Source organism: Bos indicus x Bos taurus, chromosome 25 (genome assembly GCF_003369695.1).
Source record: "Bos indicus x Bos taurus breed Angus x Brahman F1 hybrid chromosome 25, Bos_hybrid_MaternalHap_v2.0, whole genome shotgun sequence".
In the NCBI taxonomy this organism is placed as follows: Eukaryota; Metazoa; Chordata; class Mammalia; order Artiodactyla; family Bovidae; genus Bos; species Bos indicus x Bos taurus.
In genome coordinates this window covers 14,688,514-14,709,582 of record NC_040100.1, presented here as the reverse complement: position 1 = coordinate 14,709,582, position 21,069 = coordinate 14,688,514, and the positions used below count along the sequence as shown (strand labels likewise).

At 43.1% G+C, this 21,069-nt stretch overlaps 1 protein-coding gene across 1 annotated transcript in view; it reads left to right on the top strand.

Annotated features, from left to right (window-relative positions):
- The first annotated feature begins 12,872 nt into the window (after positions 1 to 12,872).
- The window catches only part of VKORC1L1 (vitamin K epoxide reductase complex subunit 1 like 1), a 59,542-nt gene continuing 51,345 nt past the window's right edge, over positions 12,873 to 21,069 (top strand). The window contains exon 1 of the mRNA XM_027527836.1: positions 12,873 to 13,156. Coding sequence (XP_027383637.1) covers positions 12,963 to 13,156 — 194 coding nt within the window. The 5' untranslated portion in view covers positions 12,873 to 12,962. The remainder of the gene's footprint in view (positions 13,157 to 21,069) is intronic.

Genomic DNA, 21,069 nt, shown 5'->3' with positions numbered 1-21,069 from the left:
GGCACAGGCTGGATCTTTGGTCAGGGAGCTAAGACCCAGAAGCTGTGGGGCACAACCAAAAAAAAAGATTTCTAGCCAGCTACTGCCACACCTAAAGGGTCCCTCGGTATCCTTGCTGTGACCTTTCTCAAAACTTGGACAGGCTGCCCTAACAAGGGTCTCAGCACAGCGCCAGCACCCTGTGAGATGATCCTGCCTCCCGAGAGAGTCTTCAGTTTAAGAACTGTCCCAGGGCTTCCCTGGTGGCTCAGTGGTGAAAGATCTACCTGTAGTGAAAGAGACGGGTTTGATCCCTGATCCAGGATGATCCCACATGCCCTGGAGCAGCTAAGCCCGTGCACCACAACTGTTGAACCTGTGCTCTAGAGCCCAGGAACCACAGCTACCGAGCCCACGTGTCACAGCTGCGGAAGCCTGTGAGCCTGGAGCCCATACTCTGCAGTGGGAGAGGCCACTGCACTTAGAAGCCCATGCACAGCAACTAGAGAGTGGTCCCCGCCTGCTGCAACTAAGAGAGAGCCCATGTGTAGAAATGAAGATCCCGTGCAGCCAAAAATAAATAAAATTGTTTTAAAAATAATTAACAAACAAACAAACAAACAACAACATAGACAGGTATTCTTGCTGTGACCTTTCTCAAAACTTGGACAGAAAATATACAGTGTTGTAACCCAGCAGAGCAAGTTTGGGGTCATGAACAAGCTTGTAGAAATCTTTTGGGATTTCTGGTTCTGGTATGATGGATTGAGCCAACATAGAAAATACAGAAACACAAGATAAAACCTTCTAAGAAAAAAAAGCTGAGGGCATTCCCTGATGGTCCAGTGGTTAGGACTCTGCCCAGGGGCTGGGTTTGATCCCTGGTTGGGGAGCTAAAATCTCATAAGCCAAAAACAAAAAAATAAATAGGAGAGCTTAGGAGAAAAAAAAAGAAAGAAAGCTTAAATACATAGCCGAGCTCAGTAGGAAGACAGATTTCCAGGTGTGGATGAAAGAGACCTTAAAACCAGCCCTAAGAATGAAGGGCTGTAGCTGCAGTGGCCGAAGGGCATATGGCATGGGATGCTGGCTCCAGAAATTGTGATGGTAAACTAGAGACTCTTTCCAACCTGAGTCTGTCCTTTCATGAAAAAGAATTGGAGGTGGCTCTTTGGGAGCACAGATGGGGAGAAGTTTCCAAAATGAGGTGGTATTTAAGCTGGCCCCATTCATTCAGTAACCCATTCATCAAATAATTCTTGAAAGTGAAAGTCAAGTCGCTCAGTCGTGTTCGACTCCTTGCGACCCCATGGACTGTAGGTTTACCAGGCTTCTCGGTCCATGGGATTTTCCAGGCAAGGGTACTGGAGTGGGTTGCTATTTCCTTCTCCAGGGGATCTTACCAACCCAGGAATTGAACCCGGGTTTCCTGCTTTGCAGGCAGATGCTTTACCCTGTGAGCCAATTGTGCCAGAACACAACACAACACGTGAGTGGTCAGTTGTGTCTGACTCTCTGCGATACCATGGATTGTAGCCCGCCAGGATCCTCTTGTCCATGGGATTTTCCAGGCAAGAATACTGGAGTGGGTTGCCGTTTCCTTCTCCAGGGGATCTTTCTGACCCCGGGATGGAACTCAAGTCTCCATCGTCTCCTCCGTTGACATGTGGATTCTTTACCACTGGTGACACCTGGGAAGCCCATTGTTGTTCTAGGTACTACCTCCTACTGCTGGGAATACAGACGATCCAGGCACCCTCCCCACAGAATTTACAGTTGGTACAGGCAGACATTGGAGGAGGCAATGGCACCCCACTCCAGTACTCTTGCCTGGAAAATCCCATGGACGGAGGAGCCTGGTAGGCTGCAGTCCATGGGGTCGCTAAGAGTCGGACATGACTGAGCGACTTCCCTTTCACTTTTCATTTTCATGCACTGGAGAAGGAAATGGCAACCCACTCCAGTGTTCTTGCCTGGAGAATCCCAGGGACGGGGGAGCCTGGTGGGCTGCCATCTACGGGGTCGCACAGAGTCGAACACGACTGAAGTGACTTAGCAGTAGCAGCAGCAGAGGCAGACATTAAGTCAGCAATTATAACACAGAAGCTCTGTGTACACCTTTTAAAAACAAGTTTTACTGAGATATAATTTACATATCATAAAGTTTACCCTTTCAGAGTGGTTTTATTCATAGCGTTGTGCTTCCACCATTCTAGTTCCAGAATGTTAGATTACCCCCAAAAGAAACCTGTACCCATTAGCAATCACGTCACATTTTCCATCACCCCAGCTCTTGGCCACAAGTAATCTATTTTCTCTCTCTAGGGATTTGCCTGTTCTAGACATTTCATTTAAAAGGAATGATACAGGACTTTTCTAGTGGTCCAGTGGTTAAAAATCTGCCTGCCAATGCAAGGGACATAGTTTCAGTCCCTGACCCAGGAAGGTTCCACGTGCCACAGGGCAACTAATCGTGTGTGCCACAACAAAGACCCAGTGAAGCCAATGAATAAATGCATAATTAAAATGTTAAAAATACATAAAAGGAATGATACAAAAATAAGCTTCAAGAATATATTGCACAACACAGGGACTATAGCCAATATTTAATAATAATTTTAAGTGGATCACTCACTATATTGCACACCTGTAACATATAATACTGTATTAGCAACTATGTGTACGTTCATGCTCAGTCGCTAAGCCGTGTCTGACTCTGTGACCCCAGAGACTGTAGCCTGCCAGGCTCCTCTGTCCATGGGATTTTCCAAGCAAGAATCCTGGAGTGGATTGCCATTTCCTCCTCCAGGGGATCTTCCTGACCCAGAGATTGAATCTGCATCTCCTGTGTCTCCTGCGTTGCAGGCAGATTCTTTACCACTGTGCCACCTGGGAAGCCCATTAGCAACTATAATTTAAAATAAATAAAAGGAGTGATACAATACTAGGCTGTTATGTCTGGGTCTTTCACTTTGCATAATGTTTTCAAAGTTCATCCATATTGTAGCATATAGCAGTGTTTCATTCCTTTTTATGATTGAATACCAATACACTATTGTATGCATATGCTACATTTTGTTTATTCATTTATCAGTTGATGGGCTTTTTTGGCTATTATGAATAATGCTGCTATGAACACTCATGGACAAGCTTTTGTGTGGACTTGTTTTCAGTTCTCTTGGGAATATACTCAGGAGTGGAGTTCTGGGGTCATATAGTAACTAGTAACTATGTTTAACATTTTGAGAAATTGCCAAACTGTTTTCTGAGAGTCTACACCCAGCAATGTATTGATGTGGTTTCCATCTGTGTATAGTGTGGGTTTTTTTTTTTTTGGCTGCATTATGTGGCTTGCAGGATCTTAGTTCCTCAACCAAGAATCGAACCTGGGCACTGGCAGTGGAAGCACAGAGTCCTAAGCACTGGACTGCCATGGAATTCCCTGAATACAAGTTTTAAAGCTTACATGTTTGGACTGGCGCAAAGTGACCTCCTGGAGTTGTGCCCATCAAGCACAGAAGGTCAGTTACCACTCGGCACTATAGAAAGGTTGATGAACCACTTACAAGACAGAGGAGCTTCTTCCGAACAGAGACAAGGGCTCTTCCTGGTGAGCCTCCAACAGTGACAGCCTCATCCAACTTCTTCCCACAGTAGCTTCCTGTCTGCCCAGCCACCCCTTTCTGCTTCTGGGAACAGTGCTTTCTTGTGTTTTTGGGAGAACTGGTTTTCATACACTCTCTTGTAGGGCTACTGGGGGCTAAGGTCTCCAGCACTCTTTCTAGCTACAGGGCTCGTGAGTGATCTGAGTCTGGTCGAGCTGTCTGAATTCTTCATCAGGATTTTATCTTACTTTATGTATTTATTTAGTCTGCACTGAGTCTTCGTTGCAGTGTGTGGGCTTCTCCATTTGCACCGAGCAGGCTTAGTTGCCCTGCCACATGTGGGATATTTTAGTTCCTTAACCAGGGATCGAACCTGTGTCCCCTGCATTGGAAGATTAATTCTTAACCAGAGAAGTCCCTCATCAGAATTTTCAAAGTTGAATTTAAGGGAGGAAAGGCAGTCCTTTCCTGGTAGAGGGAAAAAAAAGGGTGCAAATGGAGAAATAATGGGACCATTTTTTCTTCTACAGGCAGAAAACTGGCTTGAGAAAACAAAATTGACACATAGAGATGAAAGTGGACAGAGAGAGTCTTGATGGGGTTTGAATCCCCAGCCTGATGAGCTGGGTTTGTGTCACCAGAGTCCCAGTTAAGACAATAGAAGTGGGAAAGTCTTCCAGGAGAAAATAAAAATCTAAGTAGTGCCTCAGTTAAGAGTATGAAAGCTCCAAGGTGAAGGTAGTAGAATGTGTATGAGGAATTCAAAGAAGTTTCTTCAATTGTTTGGCAAAAAACCACCATTAACAGGGAAAAGGGGCAAGCCAAAGTATTGGAAACAATATCTTCAATACACATATTGACAAAGATTTGTATCCAAAAAGTATAAAGACCTTCTATAAACCAGTAAGAAAAAGACAACTTGTTTTTTAAAGAGTGAACAAGGCTTAAATAAGCACTTCAAAAAAGAGAAAAATCTAGGTAATCAATAAGCATATGAAAGGTGCTCAGATTCATTGCTCTTCAGGGACAGGCAATTTAAAAACCACCACGATCCCTCTAGAGAACCACATTTTCTAAAACTTAAAGCACGGAACTTGCTGAGGGTTGCTGAGGATGTGGAGTACCCAGAACTCTCATTCTTTGCTAATAGTTTAAATTGGTACAACCACTTTGGAAAACTGCCTAACAGTGTGGTGGCCCTGGTAAAGCTGTTATGAACATTCTGTAAATGTTTTTTGGTGGCTATATGGACTCATGTCTATGGAGAATATATCCAGGAATGGAATTAGAGTCATACAGTATTAGTAAATACTGCCTAGGTCAATTCAGTCAGTCTCCCTTCAAGAGAATCTGCTGCAAAGAGGCTAGATGGCCAGTAGCCTCCAGCTGACACCCCTTTGGTTTTTGTTTTGCTTTTTTTTTTAAGTCTTAAAAAATTATTATTATTATTTTGGTTGCGCTGGGTCTTTGTTGCTGCACGTGGGCTTTCTCTAGTTTTGGAGAGTGAGGGCTCTTCTTCGCTTTCGAGCACAGGTTTCTCACGGTGGTGGCTTCTTTTGTTGTGGAGCATGGGCTCTTGGTGCATGGGCTTCAGTAGTGTCAGCACAGGGGCTCAGTAGTGGCGGCTTTCAGGTTCTAGAGCACAGGCTCAGGGGTTGTGGCACATGGGGCTTTGTTGCTCTGTGGCCTGTGGAATCTTCCCCGACGAGGGATTAAACCTGTGGCCCCTGCATTGGCACACAGATTCTTATCCACTGTAGCATCAGGGAAGTCCTCAAGCAATGCTTTACTGGGGCCCTTGCTACAGCAGTGGGGAGTGAGAACAAGCAACAGGTTCCCTTGCTCCACACCTTTGGATCCATCACAGCATTCATGGTGAGCCCGTGCTCTCCTCAGGCTGCTCCCAGTGCCTGGCAGGACCACTAGAACTGGGTCACTCCTGCCTTGGTCCCTGTCAGCCTGGCTAAGACTGCAGAACTTTCACAGTGGTCAGACCTGCCCTGTGATCTGGAGGCTCTCCATACCTGCTCTTCTTCCCTGTCCCTTTTATTCTTCAGAGACATCACCTCCTGTAAATATCTCTTAGACATCTGATTTCATCTTGGCATCACTTCTTTGGAGGACATGAATTAACCTAGGCAATATTTACTAATACTGTCTGACTCTAATTCCACTCATGGATGTATTCTCAATAGACAAGACACCATACAGCCACCAAAAGACATTTACAAAATGTTTGTAGCAGCTTCACTTATTATAGCTAAAAACTGGCCAAATGTCCACCAACAGTGGACAGACTGGATAAATAAAATTGTGGTTAATCGTATAATAGATACTACACAGCTGTGTACAATAACATGAATAAACCTCTCAGACATAATGATGAGTCAAAGAAGCCAGATAGTCAATAGATCTCATTAAGTGAGTAGAGGAATCCTGAAGGAGGAGGGCTACCAGGAGAATGAGTGCATTCAGTTATATGAAAACCACCAGACAGTTAGAGCGGTGATCTTTTTGAGGACTGCGGTAGGCAGACTTTAAGATGATCCCAGTGATCTGTCTGCCGGTATTCATGCCTTTGTCTAATGCCCTCCCATTCAGCATAGACTGGACCTAGGGACTTCTTTTTTCCCCCAGTTTTATTGAGATATAATTGACATGTAACATTGTGCTAAGTTTAAGATATACAACATGATTTGATACATGCTGTGAAAGTGCTGCACTCAATATGCCAGCAAATTTGGAAAACTCAGCAGTGGCCACAGGACTGGAAAAGGTCAGTTTTCATTCCAATCCCAAAGAAAGGCAATGCCAAAAAATGTTAAAACTACCGCACAATTGCACTCATCTCACACGCTAGTAAAGTAATGCTCAAAATTCTCCAAGCCAGGCTTCAGCAATATGTGAACTGTGAACTTCCTGATGTTCAAGCTGGTTTTCAAAAAGGCAGAGGAACCAGAGATCAGATTGCCAACATCCGCTGGATCATGGAAAAAGCAAGAGAGTTCCAGAAAAACATCTATTTCTGCTTTATTGACTATGCCAAAGCCTTTGACTATGTGGATCGCAATAAACTGTGGAAAATTCTTCAAGAGATGGGAATACCAGACCACCTGATCTGCCTCTTGAGAAATTTGTATGCGGGTCAGGAAGCAACAGTTAGAACTGGACATGGAACAACAGACTGGTTTCAAATAGGAAAAGGAGTACGTCAAGGCTGTATATTGTCACCCTGCTTATTTAACTTATATGCAGAGTACATCATGAGAAATGCTGGACTGGAAGAAACACAAGCTGGAATCAAGATTGCCGGGAGAAATATCAATAACCTCAGATATGCAGATGACACCACCATTATGGCAGAAAGTGAAGAGGAACTAAAAAGCCTCTTGATGAAAGTGAAAGTGGAGAGTGAAAAAGTTGGCTTAAAGCTCAACATTCAGAAAACGAAGATCATGTCAGCCGGTCCCATCACTTCATGGGAAATAGATGGGGAAACAGTGGAAACAGTGGCAGACTTTATTTTGGGGGGCTCCAAAATCACTGCAGATGGTGACTGCAGCCATGAAATTAAAAGATGCTTACTCCTTGGAAGGAAAGTTATGACCAACCTAGATAGCATATTGAAAAGCAGAGACATTACTTTGCCAACAAAGGTTCATCCAGTCAAGGCTATGGTTTTTCCTGTGGCCATGTATGGATGTGAGAGTTGGACTGTGAAGAAGGCTGAGCGCCGAAGAATTGATGCTTTTGAACTGTGGTGTTGGAGAAGACTCTTGAGAGTCCCTTGGACTGCAAGGAGATCCAACCAGTCCATTCTGAAGGAGATCAGCCCTGGGATTTCTTTGGAGGGAATGATGCTAAAGCTGAAACTCCAGTACTTTGGCCACGTCATGCGAAGAGTTGACTCATTGGAAAAGACTCTGATGCTGGGAGGGATTGGGGGCAGGAGGAGAAGGGGACGCCAGAGGATGAGATGGCTGGATGGCATCACTGACTCGATGGATGTGAGTCTGAGTGGACTCCGGGAGTTGGTGATGGACAGGGAGGCCTGGCGTGCTGTGATTCATGGGGTCGCAAAGAGTCGGACATGACTGAGCTACTGAACTGAACTGAACTGATACATTGTGAAATGATTACCACAATAAGATTAGTTAATGCATCCATCACCGTATCTAATTACCTTTGCCTGGAGAGAGGAAATGAGAACATTTAAGATTTAGCAACTCTCTAAGCAACTTTCACATACACAATACATATTATTAACTACAGATTCCATTTGGTACATTAGAGCTCCAGAACTAATTCATCTTATAATTGGAAGTTTATGCCCTTTGACCAACATCTCCCCATTTTCTCTACCTGCAAGCCCATGCCAACCATCAATAAATGTTTCTATGATTTCAGCTTTTTTATTTTCCACGTGTAAGATTATATAGTACAGTTGACCCTTGAACAACACAGGTTTGAACAACACAGGTCCATTTGTACGTGGATTTTTTTCAATACACACATATACAGTACTACACAATCCTCAGTTGGTTGCATCTGTGGCAGTGAAACCTCAGATATGGAGGGCTAACTGTAAAGTTATGTGGATTTTTGACTTCGCAGTGAGGTCAGTGCCCCTAAACCCTGCCTTGTTCAAGGGTCAACTGTAGTTGACTTTCTCTGATTTATTTCACTTAGCATAATGCCCTCAAGGTTTTTCCATGTTGTCTCAAATGGGAGGATTTCTTTCCTTTTTTGTGGCTGAATAATTTTCCATTGTGGATACATACCACATTTCCTTTATCCATTCATTCATCCATGGACACTTAAGTTATATAAGTAATCAGATCAGATCAGATCAGTGACTCAGTCATGTCCAACTCTTTGCGACCCCATGAATCGCAGCACACCAGGCCTCCCTGTCCTTCACCAACTCCCGGAGTTCACTCAGACTCACATCCCTCGAGTCAGTGATGCCATCCAGCCATCTCATCCTCTGTCGTCCCCTTCTCCTCCTGCCCTCAATCCCTCCCAGCATCAGAGTCTTTTCCAATGAGTCAACTCTTCGCATGACGTGGCCAAAGTACTGGAGTTTCAGCTTTAGCATCATTCCCTCCAAAGAAATCCCAGGGCTGATCTCCTTCAGAATGGACTGGTTGGATCTCCTTGCAGTCCAAGGGACTCTCAAGAGTCTTCTCCAACACCACAGTTCAAAAGCATCAATTCTTCGGCGCTCAGCCTTCTTCACAGTCCAACTCTCACATCCATACATGGCCACAGGAAAAACCATAGCCTTGACTGGATGAACCTTTGTTGGCAAAGTAATGTCTCTGCTTTTCAATATGCTATCTAGGTTGGTCATAACTTTCCTTCCAAGGAGTAAGCATCTTTTAATTTCATGGCTGCAGTCACCATCTGCAGTGATTTTGGAGCCCCCCAAAATAAAGTCTGCCACTGTTTCCACTGTTTCCCCATCTATTTCCCATGAAGTGATGGGACCGGCTGACATGATCTTCGTTTTCTGAATGTTGAGCTTTAAGCCAACTTTTTCACTCTCCACTTTCACTTTCATCAAGAGGCTTTTTAGTTCCTCTTCACTTTCTGCCATAATGGTGGTGTCATCTGCATATCTGAGGTTATTGATATTTCTCCCGGCAATCTTGATTCCAGCTTGTGTTTCTTCCAGTCCAGCATTTCTCATGATGTACTCTGCATATAAGTTAAATAAGCAGGGTGACAATATACAGCTTTGACGTACTCCTTTTCCTATTTGAAACCAGTCTGTTGTTCCATGTCCAGTTCTAACTGTTGCTTCCTGACCCGCATACAAATTTCTCAAGAGGCAGATCAGGTGGTCTGGTATTCCCATCTCTTGAAGAATTTTCCACAGTTTATTGCAATCCACACAGTCAAAGGCTTTGGCATAGTCAATAAAGCAGAAATAGATGTTTTTCTGGAACTCTCTTGCTTTTTCCATGATCCAGCGGATGTTGGCAATCTGATCTCTGGTTCCTCTGCCTTTTTGAAAACCAGCTTGAACATCAGGAAGTTCACGGTTCACATATTTCTGAAGCCTGGTTTGGAGAATTTTGAGCAAAAAACAAAATGGCTGTCTGGGGAGGCCTTACAAATAGCTGTGAAAAGAAGAGAAGTGAAAAGCAAAGGAGAAAAGGAAAGATATAAACATCTGAATGCAGAGTTCCAAAGAATAGCAAGAAGAGATAAGAAAGCCTTCTTCAGCCATCAATGCAAAGACATAGAGGAAAACAACAGAATGGGAAAGACTAGAGATCTCTTCAAGAAAATCAGAGATACCAAAGGAACATTTCATGCAAAGATGGGCTCTATAAAGGACAGAAGTGGTATGAACCTAACAGAAACAGAAGATATTAAGAAGAGATGGCAAGAATACACAGAAGAACTGTACAAAAAAGATCTTCATGACCCGGATAATCACGATGGTGTGATCACTGACCTAGAGCCAGACATCCTGGAATGTGAAGTCAAGTGGGCCTTAGAAAGCATCATTACGAACAAAGCTAGTGGAGGTGATGGAATTCCAGTTGAGCTATTTCAAATCCTGAAAGATGATGCTGTGAAAGTGCTGCACTCAATATGCCAGCAAATTTGGAAAACTCAGCAGTGGCCACAGGACTGGAAAAGGTCAGTTTTCATTCCAATCCCAAAGAAAGGCAATGCCAAAGAATGCTCAAACTACTGCACAATTGCACTCATCTCACACACTAGTAAAATAATGCTCAAAATTCTCCAAGCCAGGGTTCAGCAATATGTGAACCGTGAACTTCCTGATGTTCAATATAAGTAATAGAATATGTAAAAGTGGTGGGCTGTCTCTTCTGAGAGTAGGTTACAAAAAAGACTGTGACTTCCATTTCTCTCTCTATCTTATCCCTTGCTCTCAGGGAAGTTAGCAGCTTCTTATGGAGAAATGCAAGTGGCCAGAAACTCATGAATCCAGTCTACAGCCATGTGAGTGAGCTTGAAAGAAGATTCTCCTGCCTTGAGATGCCTGCAGCCCCAGTGAACATCCTGATGACATCCTTGTGAGAGACCTTGAGCCAGGGAATCCAGCTAAAAAGTTCCTGACCCACAGAAACTATGAGGAAATATGTATTTTCCTTTATTTTGGACTTCCCTGGTCGCTCAGCTGGTAAAGAATCTGCCTGCAATGCAGGAGATCTGAGTTCAATCCCTGGGTCAGGAAAAACCCCTGGAGAAGGGAAAGGCTACCCACTCCAGTATTCTTGCCTGGAGAATTTCATGGACAGAGGACTCTGGCAGGCTACAGTCCATGGGGTTGCAAAGAGTAGGACATGACTGAGTGACTTTCACTTCATTTTCTTTAAGTTACTAAGTTTGGCGAAGTTTGTTACAGATCAATACATAATACAAGGACATCAGTTACTCAAAATCACTACATGAAACAAATCTCTTGGACAGTTCGATTCAGTTCAGTCACTCAGTCGTGTCCAACTCTTTGCGATCCCATGGACTGCAGCATGCCAGGCCTCCCAGTCTATCACCAACTCCCGGAGTTCACTCAAACTCATGTCCATTGAGTCGGTGATGCCATCCAACCATCTCATCTTCTGTCATAGCCTTCTACTCCCACCTTCAATCTCTCCCAGCATCAGGGTCTTTTCAAATGAGTCAGCTCTTTGCATCAGGTGGCCAAAGTATTGAAGCTTCAGCTTCAACATCAGTCCTCCCAATGAATATTCAGAACTGATTTCCTTTAGGATAAACTGGTTGGATCTCCTTGCAGTTACAACCAGGAAAAAGCTAGCAATATCTAAGAACAATATGTTTCTTAGAGACAGTGAGAATAACATACATGTGTTTTTCTTTTAGTTTTGGCCACCAGGAAGCTCAGAGCCAGATTTGTGGCTCAGTTTTAATTATTATATGATACTCTATGGCCTACTTGTCTATGTTCTTACTCCTGGTCTTTCCTTATGTTTTGAATAGGCTTTTTCGTCATCCCAATTTTTTAGTTCATTTTTATATTTTACTGTATTACATGAAGTATGTTGTTGTTGTTCAGTGGCTCATGAATGCTGGCGACTTCCCCCACCCCTGCCATCTTGTTCTCAAATTCTTAACTTGTATGTAATTCTGACAACAACATTTGATGTAGGAACTATTGTTTCCTATGTTTTCAGTTCAGTTCAGTTGCTCAGTCCTGTCTGACTCCCTGGGACCCCATGGATTGCAGCACACAGGCTTCCCTTCCCATCAGAAACTCCCAGAGCTTTCTCAAAATCGTGTCCATCGAGTCAGTGATGCAATCCAACCATCTCATCCTCTGTCATCCCCTTCTTCTCCTGCCTTCAGTCTTTCCCAGCATCAGGGTCTTTTCCAATGAGTCAGTTCTTCAAATCAGGAGGCCAAATATTGGAGCTTCAGCTTCAGTATCAGTCCTTCCAATGAATATTCAGGGTTGATTTTCTTTAGGATTGACTGGTTTGATCTCTTTGCTGTCTGAGGGACCCTCAAAAGTCTTCTCCAACACCACAGTTCAAAAGCATCAATTCCTTGGCTCTCAGACTTCTTTAGTTAAGCCATCTCAAATTCAGCTCACAGGGAAGCAAGGCATTCAGAAATAATTTTTAAAAATAGTTCAGCTTGCACTTGTTGAATACGAAGTGCGTGGAGGTGGTGATGGAGAACATCAGGGAACGTAAGCGTGGCTCTAGAGCTTGGCTCTGGAATTCTGGCCAATGGCCAAGGTTAATTTGGATTGGGTGAGGAAATATCAAGTGATGATAAAAAATAGCGGAAAGTATGGCCATTGATTAGCCCCCCCAGGAGGTGGGGCCAAGGGCTTATCCAGTCACACACGTTGATATCTTTGAAATTTATTCCTCGCACCCAGTCCTATAGGACCCGCCCGCGCCACCCCACCCCTACTGGCCCCACCCGACCCCTGCTCGCCCCACCCCACCCCTGCTTGCCCCTCCCCTCCCGCCCCAAAGCCCCGCCCTTCACTCTATGGCCACGCCCATTCTTTGGCCCCGCCCACTGCGCGCGCAGCGCCGCCTCTGGCTCCGCCCGTCGGCCGGCCTCTCGGGCGGTTGCGCGCTCCGCCCCCTCCCTCCGCGCCCGCGCGCGCCTTCACAGCCCGGCAGGGCTCTCTCCTTTCGGGGCCGTTGGGCCGCGCGCCTGTGGGGGCGGGGCCCGGAGGAGGCGGTCGAGCCAATGGGGCGAGGCGGCGGCGGCGGCGGTGGCGGCGGCGGCGGCGGCGGTGGCGGTAGCGGCAGCGGCTGGGTCGGGCCCCGACGGGCGGCGGCGGCTGAGGTGGAGGCGGAGGGAGGCGGCGGCGGCGGCGGCGGTGAAGGAGGCGGCGGCGGCGGCGGAGGGGGGAAGATGGCGGCGCCCGTCCTGCTGAGAGTGTCGGTGCCGCGTTGGGAGCGGGTGGCCCGGTATGCAGTGTGCGCCGCCGGGATCCTGCTCTCCATCTACGCCTACCACGTGGAGCGGGAGAAGGAGCGGGACCCCGAGCACCGTGCCCTCTGCGACCTGGGGCCCTGGGTGAAGTGCTCCGCCGCCCTTGCCTCCAGGTAGCCCGGCTGGGGGGAGCGGGCCGGGAGCGGCCGAGCGGGGCGAGGGCGGAGGCTGGGGGTGGGGAGCGCGCGGCGGGAGCTCGGGCCTGGGGGGGTGGCGGGGACCGGGCCGCGAAGGGACCGACGGCGCCGCGAGCCGGGCAGGGGGCCGCGGCCGGGGCCAGGGGAGAGCGGCGGCCCGAGGTGGGGGGCGGCCAGAGTGCAGGCCTCCAGGGCTGAGGTGGCGGGGCCGCGAGAGCGACGAGGAGGGAGGGATGAGGTGGCAGAGTGCAGCCGGGGAGGCCAGAGCGGACCGAGAGCAGTTGGGGAGGCTGGGAAGGAGCGAGTGGGGCTCACGGAGGGTGGGTCCCGGCTGGCTTGACAGATTTCTTGGTTCTCGCCCCCGGAGGCGGGTCGGGGGTGCGGGACCCTGCTCGAAGTAGCCGTGGGGTCAGTGTCCACCCCTCGTCCGGGGTCGCCGCTGCTGCCCTAGGCTGTGCGGCCGGCGTGGGCTCGGAGGTTGCATTTCCCAATGTCTTCCCGGTGCTAGGACAGGTGTTTCCGTGGTCAGGCCTCTTTGTACTCTGGAGCGCTGATGGGAATTTTGCAGACTTCTTGAGACAGTGACATTTGCGGGCAAACACGAATTTGACCCTACTCTGGAAGAAGATACCGGCACTCAACATATCTGATTTCTTGGATTCCCCCTCGTATATTTCAGGGTGCCCGGTAGCCTGAGTTTGGGTCTAGTCTCAGCTTAATTTCAGTAAAATATGTCATGTGTGATGACGATGTTTGGGGAATAAGGGTGACTTTTAAACGTTGTCGGTTATTATAATGAAATACCCACCGAAGATTAAAAATGCATAGATTGCTAAACTGAAAGGATTGGTTTGTTTTACTGATAATCTTAGGTTTTTAAGCATGTTGTAGTTGATTTATCTGTTACACTTTATTTTCTGCGTTAGATTTTCCTAGGCAAATTACTTTGAAAAAAAAGAGGAATTTACATCTTTAAAGTGACGGCTCTTTTTTTTTTTGAGGAGGGTTCCTTTTTAAAAAGTAGCAAAAGTAAAAGAAATTATTTTACAATTGCTAGGTTACACAGGTTGCACTGTTAATAGAGACATGCTATGCCTAATATTTTGAGTTTGTTAGCGGTAGTCACGTTTGAGCAGTTCTCCTGTTGATCTGTAAATTGCTAGGCAGACAGTCATGTATACAGCTCACTAGTTATTTTGACCTACATATTGGTGATTATATGAACAACCTAGCATTGGAGTTTGTCTTGTTACTATTTACAAGCTCCAGGCTGAGGATCTTTTCCCCTTAATGTTCTTAGTGAGCCAAGTACTCTTTCTCATCTGTAACTTTTTAGTGGGAAAATAGTTATCATTATTGCTACATTAGACACAATGTGTTTAAAACGTAGATACCAGTTAACAGTTAAAATACAACAAAGTAACAAAAAGTTTACATTTGTTGTTGGGTATTTTGAACCAAGTTAATAGACCTAACAGACTCTCAGATATCCTTTTGAGGACTGCTGAGTGTATTTTATGTAAACATTTGTATATTATTTTCACTATCCATTGGGAAGGACTTTTATACTTCAAGTACCTTGCACCCAAAGTTAGCTGAATAAATATATAATGAAAAGACTGTGCAGCAGTATATACCAGGTGTTTGAAAAAAGAAGAAATAAAATAAGTTTTGATATTAGATTAATGTGAAATTTAAGCAGAATTATTGCCAGTTTTAGCTTTTGGATACATTATAGTCTATAATAAATTTTACTAGATCTGTTAAGTTTTGGGAATGGAAAGAGTGATTTATGTTATCCAGACTGTATATTTAAGTTCTTAAAATTGGCTCTCCTTCAAAAAGAGTGGGTTTGAGTCATGTAGTAAGTACAGATTTTAAATATTTTCCGTTATGTGTCCTGTGAGATATAGGTTTTTGTGCTCTGATTTCATTTTAATAAGGCACCATAAAATAATATAAATAGCATCAAGTGAGATTAAAAGTTTATGTGTAAGACTGAAAAATCTGGATCTCTTTATAATTTTAAATGTGAATTTAATATGTTGTGACTGAAACTAATATTTAATTGTGTAGCTGTGTACATAGACTATTTTAAATTTGCTCACCAAAGGAGGTAAGAAATAAGAGAAGTATGCTAATAAGAGAAGTAAATAGCTATGTATACAGTAAATTTGCCATGTGTACAGTAAAATTCAAGAAATTTATCTAGTTTGACCGACTTGTTTGTAAACTACTTGTAAAGCCATATGTATATATATGTATATATACACTATATTTATCTATTTATATACATTATATATATATATATACAGTGGAGATAGAGAAATGTGGAAATTTGCTTGAGTCTGATTTATAGACCAATTTTCTTTTGGAAGTAGTACACTAAACCTAATTAAAAGTTTTTATTTTGTCAAAGTGAAAAAGGCTTTAAATAAAAGCAAATTATTGGAGGCCTCAAGTAGTAGATCTTTTTATTTGACTTAAGTATTGATTGCCACCTAGCAGTAGTAGTAAAGAATGTAGTCACAAACTTTCTGTTCCTATTTTAGGAAGAGAAAGTTTGAGCCCAGGTTTGAGTGAGTAGAATTGAAGATAAGAATGAGAAAAATCAACCAGTGAAACAAATCTTGAGGAAAGTTCTCTGCCCAGCCCAACATTAACTCATGTGATTTTGGATTGCTGAAACTCACTTTATTCCCATTTCTCAATCCTTCAGTGTCCCAATCTAAGTAAAATAGAGATTAATGAGAGAGTCTTAAGGTGTGTGTGTGAAGTCCTCTGTTATTTTGGGAGGCATCATTGTCTAAGGAAGTAGTTACCACATTTTTTTGGATTTCAGAAGTATCCCCCCCCAAATTGGGAGGCTGCAAGAGAGGTGCCAGGCTTCTTCCTAGTGGTAAAGAACCCACCTGCTAATGCAGGAGACAAAAGACTGTCACTGTCATTTTAAGTAAGGATATTTTAACTCAAATAATTAGAACCAAATCTCAGCATGAAAGACCTTTAAATTGAATCAGTTAGCTTTGTTGAAAAGTTTACTCTCTTTTTACTTTTCCTCATTTACTTTTAAATTACTAAAAAAACGTCATTGCAAGTCTGCACCAGCCTGGCAGCTAATCCCTGTCTAGTGCACTGAGCTCGGATCCAGAGATTTTTGGTGGACTCCTAGCTCTTCACTTGTTAGACTGTGACATCAAGTTAGTTGTCATCTTCATGGAGCCATAGTTGCTTCTCCTGTTAAACGGGGATATTAAAACCTACTTTTCCAGATGAACGGTAGGATTAAAAAGGATACACGGAATGAATAAATGGATGATACTTGGAATAAAGTATGTATTCAATTAGTTACAGCTGTTATTGACTGGAGGTGGAATGATTATTTTTTTGCCGTGTCTCATCATAAATGCTTTTAAATAGTAAAAGTTTCTTGTTTTAGGTGTAGTATTTAGGTATTTTAGGTGTAAATTGTTCTAGTGTACTTTATTGCTGGGGCTTCCCAGGTGGCTCAGTCTTAAAGAATCCTGCCAGTGCAGGAGACAGGAGATGCTGGTTCGATCCCTGGGTTGGGAAGATCCCTTGGAGAAGAAAATAGCAACCCAGTATTATTGCCTAGAAAATCTCATGGACAGAGGAGCCTGGTGGGCTGCAGTCCATGAGGTCATGAAGTGTTAGATACAGCTTAGCAACTGAGCATGCACACATGCACTTTATTGCTCACTCCATGGCATAGTATAAAGACTTTAGTATAAAAACTTAAAGTCCAGAGATTTCCCTGGTAGTCTAGTGGTTAAGACTTCGCCTTCCAGTGCAGGGGACATGGGTTCAATCCCTTGATCAGGGAGCAAAGTCCCACATGCCTAGGGGTCAAAAAACCAAAGCACAAAACAGAAGCAGTATTGTAACAGATTCAGTTAAGATTTTTAAAAATGGTCCATGTTAAAAAAAACACACAAAACTTAATAAAATCCATTTAAACAACTCCAAAGGTATGGCGAGAGACAGAAAATAATGAGCAGAATATTCTTTGAAGGTATTTCCTGTAAGTTGCATTAGACCCCTTCTAAGAAGAGCTTTTATTTAAGACAGAAATAATCTTGAAAGATTAATAAGCTTGACAGTTCATGTTCTCAAAAAGTTGCCTTACTTTGCAAAATGTTGAACTAGTACCCCCTCATATCTTAAAGATAGTACCATCTATTTACTACCCTCCTCTTTGAGATACATTTTTGAAATTAGATTAGAACCTAGAAATCTTTGCTGCCCCTAGCTTGGTCCAGCTATACTCACAGGTTAAATGACTTGCCCAGGGTAACAGAGTTAGTGCAGCTTGGGACTAGAAGACCAGCTTCCAGAGAACTTGTTTAGAGGGACCACCACCTACCACCTCCATTTTAAAAAGTAGATTCTTATACAGATAATACGGGCTTCCCTGGTGGCCCAGACGGTAAAGAATCTGCCTGCAGTGCAGGAGACCCAGGTTTGATCTCTGGGTTGGGAAGATCCTGTGGAGAAGGGAATGACAATCCACTCCAATATTCTTGCCTGAAGAATTCCATGGACAGAGGAGCCTGGTGGGCTACAGTCGGTGGGGTTGCAAAGAGTCAAACATGACAGAGCAGCTAACACACACATAAATAATATATTCACTGCTTCAAATTTGAAAGATACTAAAGTATATACAATGAATCACCCCTTTCATGATCCTTCTCCCAGGCTTGTACTTCTCCCTTTCCTTAATCAGACATGAAACTTTATAGAGCCATCTTATGTGTATACAAGCATAAATATGACATTAGTCTCCCAGTTTTTTAAACATAAAGCTGCCATATTCTGTGTTGTGATCTGTACTTTCCTCTTTGCTAGCATTCTTTCCATCACCACTATACTTTTAAGTGCTTACGTTCATGTTTGGCGGAATGTTAATAGTAACTGCTTCTATGTAAGAGAAAATTTGTTGTGCTAGTTAGTTTTGATCAAGATGAATTTAATAAATAAAACACAGATTCTTATGTGACCATTGTTTCAGGAGCAGTATGAACATCAGAGTGTAAGCGGAATAGATGTCACAAAGAGGTGAAGCTGGATTGCCATGTGTTAGAAATAATTGTTAATACTTGGATAATGTTTACTGTGTGCTAGGCACTGTTCTGAATGCTTTACATATGTTATTTAATTCTTGAAACTGTCCTGTGAGGCATTTTTATCACCATTTTACAGATGAGAAGATTGAAGTACACAGAAGGTAAATGAAACTTGCTTTAGAAAATACAGTGGCAGAGATCACATTTTTACCCAGGCAATCTGGCTCTTTACCACTACTTTATTTTTAATTTTTTTGCTCTGCAGCTTGTGGGATCTTAGTTTCACACTTTGATTCCAGTTTTCAGGAATCAAACTGGTACTCCTGCAGTGGGAGCTCAGTTTTAACTGGACTATCAAGGAAGTCCCTCTTTACCTCTACTTTAAATTTCATTTGATCTGATAGTGATACAGTAATACCAATATGAGCCAAATTTTACAAAACAGACACACATCTATGCTTTTTTCTTTGTTTTTCATCTGTGCCTAGTTTCGTGTTTTAGCTTTTACTTATTGAGAGTGATCTTTTTGGAAAAGCAAGGACATTACTATGAAGGCATGATGTTCAAGAAGTAACTCCTTGGAGTGTTTGCTTTCTAAGCCTAAACTTGTAAAGATAGGGCTTTTGTCACACCTAGTTAGTGAACAGATTTCTAGTGGGGTGAGGATCAGGAAGACCTGACAGAATAGCTGAGAGGAGAATCATCAGGTGGATCTAGGTACCTGGAGGTATAGAGAGAGGGGAGGGGAAAAGAGTTATTTTGAATTTGTACTAGGGTGGGATAGTCCTTTCTGAGAGAGGTGTTGATTCATAAGGACTTAGAGACTAGAGAGTTGGGCCTGGGGTGTGGTGGAGGTAAATCTCCAGAACCAAGAATTTGAGAGAGATTCATTTCCTGGCTGATTTGAAAGAATTCTAAATATGCGGAAAGGCAAAAATGGTGACCATTCTGTGGAGGGAAGCAAACAGTCATATTCTCACGTAACAGAAACTTACCTGGGTCAGGAAAGGACTGGAATCTAGAGGCTGGCCAGAAAAATGCACAGCCAGGCATTCTTGTAATCCACGTGTTCTTGTAAACATAGATAAGACTTAGAAGCACTGTGCCATGGGCTTCTCTTCTGTAATGTGTTTGTACTAGATTGCACTAGATTTTTACCAGATTATTAATTTAACGAATTCATTCCCCAGAATCCTAGTTTTATGGTAGTACAACATAGATTTCATAAGCATTTGAGTCACATTTTTACCATTGTAAACTTTAAAACACTGTAAACATTGTTACCCAGGGCTTCCCTGGTAGCTCAGCTGCTAAAGAATCTCCTGCAATGCAGGAGACCCCCGTTTTATGCCTGGGTTGGGGATCTGCTTGAGAAGGGATAGGCTACCCACTCCAGTATTCTTGGACTTCCCTGGTGGCTCAGACAGTAAAGAATCCACCTATTTCCACCTGCAATGCGGGAGACCTGAGTTCGATCCCTGTTTTGGGAAAATCCCCTGGAGAAGGGAACGGTTTCCCACTCCAGTATTCTGGCCTTGAGAATTCCATGGACAGAGTCTGGCAGACTACAGTCCATGGGGTCGCAAAGAGTTGGGCACGACTGAGCGATTTCCACTTCACTTGAAACATTGATACACATTCAAATGTTATATCATGCTAAATTTTAACAAATTAAAGACTGCTGATTTGTACTGCCAGATTATCTAGGTTAAAAAAAAAAGTCAGTCTTTGAAGGTTACATTCTATACAGTTGCATTTATATAACATTATTGAGATAACAAAATTCTAGAGATGAAGAATAGTTGTTGCCAGGAGTTAGGAATAGGGGAGGGTTAGGGTTAGGAGGCAGTATGAGGGAGCTTTGTAGGGAGGAAACAGTTCTGTATCTCAACTGTTGTTACTCAAAGCTACAGGTGTCAAATGTGATGAAATTGCATAGAAAACACACATGAATGTGAAAGTGGTGAAAATATTAATAAACTCTGTGGATTGTACCACAGTCAGTTTCCTTGTGATCTTGCACTAGAAGTTTGTAAGATATTACCATTGAAGGAAGTTAGGTGAAGGGTCCTTGGGACCTTCCTATATAGTTTTTTGCAAATTCCTATGATTTATAACTATTTTTAGATGGAACATAAAAAAAAAGAAAAGGCAATGTATTTAGGATGTTTGAGGGAAAATAAACAAAAAGAAAAAAACTAAAATTATCCATAATGCCAACAGCCAGGTAACAATTCTCATAATGACATTTCTTGCTTTCCTTGTGCATGTCCTTGAATTTCTAAAAATTCTGTTGATTGGAAGAATTGTAGCTTTGTTTATATTGTTCTTTTAAAAATTCAGACCAGTGCTTATTTGTTCATGTAAGATTATAGGAGCACATTTGCTCCTATAGATAGCTCTCATTGCATTGGGCAGTAACTGCTTTGTATATATAATGTCTTGATGTCAGATTAGTATATATTTTAAGCTTCATATTTTTCTTTCTACCAAAATATTTGTGGTTACCACATATTCTTATTGATATTATTAGAGATTTAACTTAGAATTTTTCTACTTGGACTTCTGGACAGGTGTAATAAATCCTTAGATAGCAGTAATGTGCTGTTTTTAAAAGAATGACAAAGACTTATTTGTAACTGCTAATCTCTGTGAATCAGGTTTTTTGTTTTTGTTTTTGTTTTTAATACTGTGCAATAAACAAAACAGATTTGTCCCGGTCTTCCAGAACTTAGAGTTTGAGTTCATCAGAAGAATTTCACTGTAAATATTATAAATTTGAACTTTCCAAATACACTAATAGAA